At 45.2% G+C, this 5384-nt stretch overlaps 1 protein-coding gene across 1 annotated transcript in view; it reads right to left on the reverse strand.

Moving 5' to 3' along the window:
* Positions 1-4050: 4050 nt before the first annotated feature.
* GPR135 (G protein-coupled receptor 135) overlaps positions 4051-5384 on the reverse strand; it is a 2165-nt gene continuing 831 nt past the window's right edge. Inside the window, exon 2 of the mRNA XM_040478426.1 lies at positions 4051-5376. Within this exon, the coding sequence (XP_040334360.1) occupies positions 4273-5376 (1104 nt within the window). The 3' untranslated portion in view covers positions 4051-4272. The remainder of the gene's footprint in view (positions 5377-5384) is intronic.

Genomic DNA, 5384 nt, shown 5'->3' on the forward strand with positions numbered 1-5384 from the left:
AGCTGAGGACTGGTATAAATCCAGGTTAGCTTGTAATGTTCATCTTTCAAGAGGGGAAGGTCAGTTATAAGTTTGAGCAGAGAAAGTACGAAGGATCACTAAAGTGAGCAGAAAGAGTGAGCTGGCAAGCAAAAAGGTTTAAATTGTTGGGCAGGGTAGAGGGGCTGAGAGAAGCCATGGACGCTAGGTGCAGAGGGTACTCGATCTGATCTACGATTTTCCTCCGGTTGTGCTCAGCTCTTCTGGAGCAGGAATGGAGAAGACGGACGACTGGGGTCTGCCAGGGCTGAGATTATACTAGAAAATAGCTGCCCAGCGTCTCTTCATATATTTGAAAATCACATATCTTATGTAGCTGTTCTCCAACTCAAACAAATCTTTTCTTTTACATTTTATGATATTTATTTCTCCATCCCTTTAGTGTTGTCTTTATCTTCTCTGGCTCTTCTCCGGGTTTCCCATTTTCTTTTACACGTTAAGAGAGGCAGCACAGTGCCGTGGTTAAGATGGGACTTTTGGCGCCCATCTGCTAGGTACAAATCTTATGTATAGTGCAAACTTCCTGTGTCACCGCGGTCAAATCACATAGCACCTCTGTGCCTCAGTCTTCTCATCTGTAAAATGGGGGCAGTGATAATATAGTATCTTCCTAGAGAGTTGCTTTGAGGAGCAGATGGGGTAATGTATGTACTATGGTGAGCGTGACTCGTGGCTCTTATTGTCATTCAAAGGACACACTCAAACTGGGAGCAGAATGACACATGAAGGATTACATGCTGACCAATATTTAACATATCTCAATATTTCATAGCTTCTCTTTCTCCTTTTTATTTTATTATTTTTTAATTTTTTTAATGTTTATTTATTTTTGAGACAGAGAGAGACAGAGTATGAGTGGGGGAGGGTCAGAGAGAGAGGGAGACACAGAATCTGAAGCAGGCTCCAGGCTCTGAGCTGTCAGCACAGAGCCCGACGCGGGGCTCGAACTCACCGACCGCGAGATCATGACCTGAGCCGAAGTCGGACACTTAACCGACTGAGCCACCCAGGCACCCCTCTTTCTCCTTTTTAAACAAAATCACTATAATCGTGCACTCAATGTGAGGAAAGGTCTGTCTTATATTTGAGAGTCAATCTTTCTCCGTCTTTTATTCAAGGCATCGATTTCTGTCTCTAAGTATTTACAACCGAACCAGATTGGTTGCTGGCCTTTATCTACATATCTTTTGCTTCTAAATCCATCTCTTTTGATAACGGTTTCTGAAAATGTGACACCTTTTCTTCCCCACAGGTAGAGTCCGGATTAGGGCCAATTTTTATAAGCTCGAGGTCCTCAATTAGACTGTAAGCCCTCTTAAAGCAGGTACTGTGATTTTTACCTTTCAGTAGACTTAGCACCCAGGAAATTGCCCAATGTGAAGTAGGAAATAAAAACTCTAGATGATGATAATAGTGGTGGTGGTGGTGATGCTAAGTTCTCATCCTTAGTTTCTCTATCCTCTGACCATTGAGGAACAACAGAGGGTAAAGGAAGAGAACACAGGGCTCCAAAGCCAGACAGACTGGTGGTTCAAATCCTAGTTCTATCACTGACTAGTTGTATAGCCTCAAATAAACAAACAAGCAAATAACACTATAATTTTTTTAGTAACTTATTAGCATTGCTTTTTCTTTTCCCTCCCATTTTTGCCAACCATGACTCTTACAGGTCCTGACGGAATGGTCTCTTCCCCAAGCTATCCTGTTCTTAAAACTTCCTACCACTACCTACACCGACAGTTAGGATGGGACTCCTTTCCTGCCTTAAAGTCCCTCGTGCCACCACCTTGTCACTTCCAGTCTCTCAGATTTTCCCTTCACTCACCAGAAGGGTTATTCCACGCCATGTTTATTTTTAAATATCTTCCTTTGAGTTTTCTTTTCAGGGAATACCCCACTTTGTACATTTGCCTCCTTCCCCTAAGATCCCTAACTCTTTGCCATTATTCACAGTCGCTGAATTCCTATCCTCTGATAACTTTCCTAACTGGAAGACTTTATCATGTCCTCCCAAGTGCCAGACATGACTTCCATTTTCTCAGAATGCCAAAAAATACACAATTGTTTTGACTTTAACAGGCAAATACTGTAGATATACGTTAAATATTTGTTCAGCTGCATTAAGTCTGTGTGTGTGTGTATATATATATATATAGACACATATGTATGTAGACATACACACACACACACACACACACATATATATACACTAAGTGCTAAAGAGTAAAGATTATCTCATCTACTTTGCACTGCATTGAGTATAGCAAGATATATACAGATAATGTATAAACTTATGAACTTATGATTGTGATGATGCCTTGAGCATGGGGGAGAAATTAAATACCTTCAGCTCTGACAGAATCATATTTTTCCATCTTTGATTACAAAATACACCCACCTATCACACAGAAGTGTAAAAAATAATTAACATCTTTAAATGCAAGAAAAAAAAGGTGGCTATTTCACATTGAAATTTTAACATGATAGCTGATGTCATTTCATATCTAGTTTAAAGTACTCATTCAATGAAGGCTGTGAAATGTTGAAGGCAAGAGGAGCAAGTGGAGGGAAGGAAAGAAAGAGGGAGAAAACAGTATGTTTCAAAATTCCGAGTAAACGATTCTGTGAACGGTGGCATTTAATGTGCAAAATTTCAGACACACAAACCTGGAATTGTGCTTTTGAATTTTAAGAAGCGTCTTTGTTTTAGGGGCTCCTGGGTGGCTCAGTCGGTTAAGCGACCGACTCTTGATTTCAGCTCAGGTCATGATCTCACGGTTCATAGGTTCAAGCCCCTGCATCAGGCTCTGCACTGACAGTGTGGAACCTGCTTGGGATTCTCTCTCTCCCTCTCTCTCTGTTCCTCCCCACTTGTGCTCTCTCTAAAAACAAATAAATAAATACCTTTAAAAAAAGAAGCATCTTTGGTTTTCACATTTCTGAAAATATTTCCAGCTTGATTGAAGTTACTTTCTGACCTTATGCCCAAATTATTAATATTCTATTATATGCAATAACACCACATCTATTCTCCCTTTTTAATAATGTTAGTTTAGACAAATCATGTCTATAAAAGCAATGATTCATTTTTTTTCATAACTATAACCAAACTTCCAAATGTAGAAGGGTATGATGCCCTTGGAAAGCTCTACGCTTATTCTAAGAATACAGCCACTTCTCAAAATATTTTTAGAATTCTTCATTGTACTCATCTTCAGTTAGCCACATAGGAAAGCCAGTCTTGTTACTTTATAGAGCTCTCATTTTTATATATATATATATATGAAAAAGTGTCATTACTTACCTGATTCAATCAACTTGACTTCAAGTTATATTTTTGGCTGCATCTGAAAATCAAATTTACCTCAAAAGGCAACGATCTTCTACTATGAAAGTTATTTTTTAAAAATGTAAAAGCACTCTGCGAACAGCATCCCCCATGTGATTAGAAACAAAAGTATCAGGTTAGAGTAAGGGTAAAGCCTCAAGACTTCCCAGGGCAGATAATTTGGGGGACACAATGAGGGATATTCATTTTTTTAAGTATAATTTTGGAGTACATTTATAAACAGCCACATTTCTTTATTGTCATACTTCGATCTGCCCTTCAGATGGTTGATTTCATGGTAATAAGCTACCTTTCAAAATCCGAAAATGGTTTAAAATGGTCTATGAATATAAAATTTCCCACAAAGATTATAGGGACACGGGTGCGAGGAAGCGCACCAAAACGTGTAAGGACAAGAATTTTTCGTTCCCAACCTAAGCACCCAAAGCGCGTGTCAGAGGTGCAAGTTCTAAAAATCTCAACTTTGGTGAATTCTGGTGATTTAGGGGAGCCTTCAAGTGATTCTGAGAGTCTCCATCCTTTCCTGAAACTCTCTGTATTTGAACAAATCCTGGTTGCATTCAATGATTTTGTTTGTTTCACAGTGTGATTCCTATAATAAGAGCTTTTCAGTAATTGTGAATGTTATTTTTCTCATTTTTGGCACTTACAGTTCACAATGCTTGGTTGTGTGGTTTAATATTTTAATTTTTGCATTTTACACTTGGCACTTTTGAAGAAGGGCACATTGTCTTGTATGTTGTTTGGGGGAAGGGGTAAGCCTCCCCCTCTGTCTCTTTTTTAAATGTTTGGCTTTATGAAATACACGATTCTCCCCAGAATCCCTTATCATCAAACGGTGCAGCTGAAAATTTGCCTTTACAAGCTGTGAATCCCAACCTTTCTTAGAGGCTGGTGTCCCCAGCTTCAGACTTAGGCTGTTTGACCGCTGCTGTCACTGGTTCTAGGGGCCCCTCCCTGCAGAAAAGCACAACTGGGTTTTTTCGAGCCCACATGACCACGTCCCCTCCCATCCCGCTGGACGGGTTGGAAGAGGACATCCTGCTGAAGGCTCCCAGCCGGTTGGCGTAGCGGTTTCGAAGGCGATTGCGGCTTCTGGCCTGCAGACCGGGGCCCTGGTTGGGCAGGAAAGCGTCCACGTTCCTAGTCCGGTAGCCCTCTTCCCGGTTGCGCCCCAGGAGCATCGAAATGTTGGGGTTGCGAATGGCGTAGATGACAGGGTTGATGGCCCCATTGGCCCAGGTCAGCCAGACGGCCACCACATTGAGGAGCGAGGGGGCTTGCGCGGCCTGGGCCTGCCGGGCCGCAGCCAGCAGCACCAGGAAGCAGTAGGGCCCCCAGCAGCAGATGACGAAGACGATCATGATAAGCACGGTGGTGGCCGTGCGCACCTCGCTGAAAAAGCGCAGCACGCGCGCGTACGTGGTCAGAGGCCGCACGCGCACGTCGGACAGGCGCACCGTCTTGCAGATGTGGTAGTGGCAGAAGCACATGAGCAGGAAGGGCAGCAGGTAGCAGGCCACAACCAGCCCCACGCTGTAAGCCGCGCCCAGCTGCGCGGGGTCCGGGGACGTCCGGTACAGGCAGCCGTGGAAGCTCTGGGCCGCCGGGGGCTCCCGGGGCGAGCGGAGCAGCTCCCAGGGCAAGGAGAAGCCCAGGGCCGCCAGCCAGGCGCCCGCCAGCAGCTGCAGCGCGCGGCGGCGACCGATCTTCTCCCGCGGCGGCCGCACGATGGCGCAGTAGCGGTCCAGCGAGATGAGGGCCACGCTGAGCGTCGACACGATGCCGAAGCACGAGCTGAAGAAGCGGCTGGCGGCGCAGAAGCCGCGCCAGGGCCCCGCGGCGGGGGCGACGGGGGCGGCGGCGGCGGCGGCGGCGGCGGGGACCGAGCCCCCTGGCGGCGTGAACAGGTCCAGGAAGGCGGCGGGCAGACAGAGCAGCGCCGTGAGCAGGTCCGACAGGGACAGAGACGCGTGGCCCTCCTCTCGCTGGACCG

The sequence above is a fragment of the Herpailurus yagouaroundi genome, unplaced genomic scaffold (genome assembly GCF_014898765.1).
Source record: "Herpailurus yagouaroundi ecotype Mexico unplaced genomic scaffold, PumYag 141, whole genome shotgun sequence".
In the NCBI taxonomy this organism is placed as follows: Eukaryota; Metazoa; Chordata; class Mammalia; order Carnivora; family Felidae; genus Herpailurus; species Herpailurus yagouaroundi.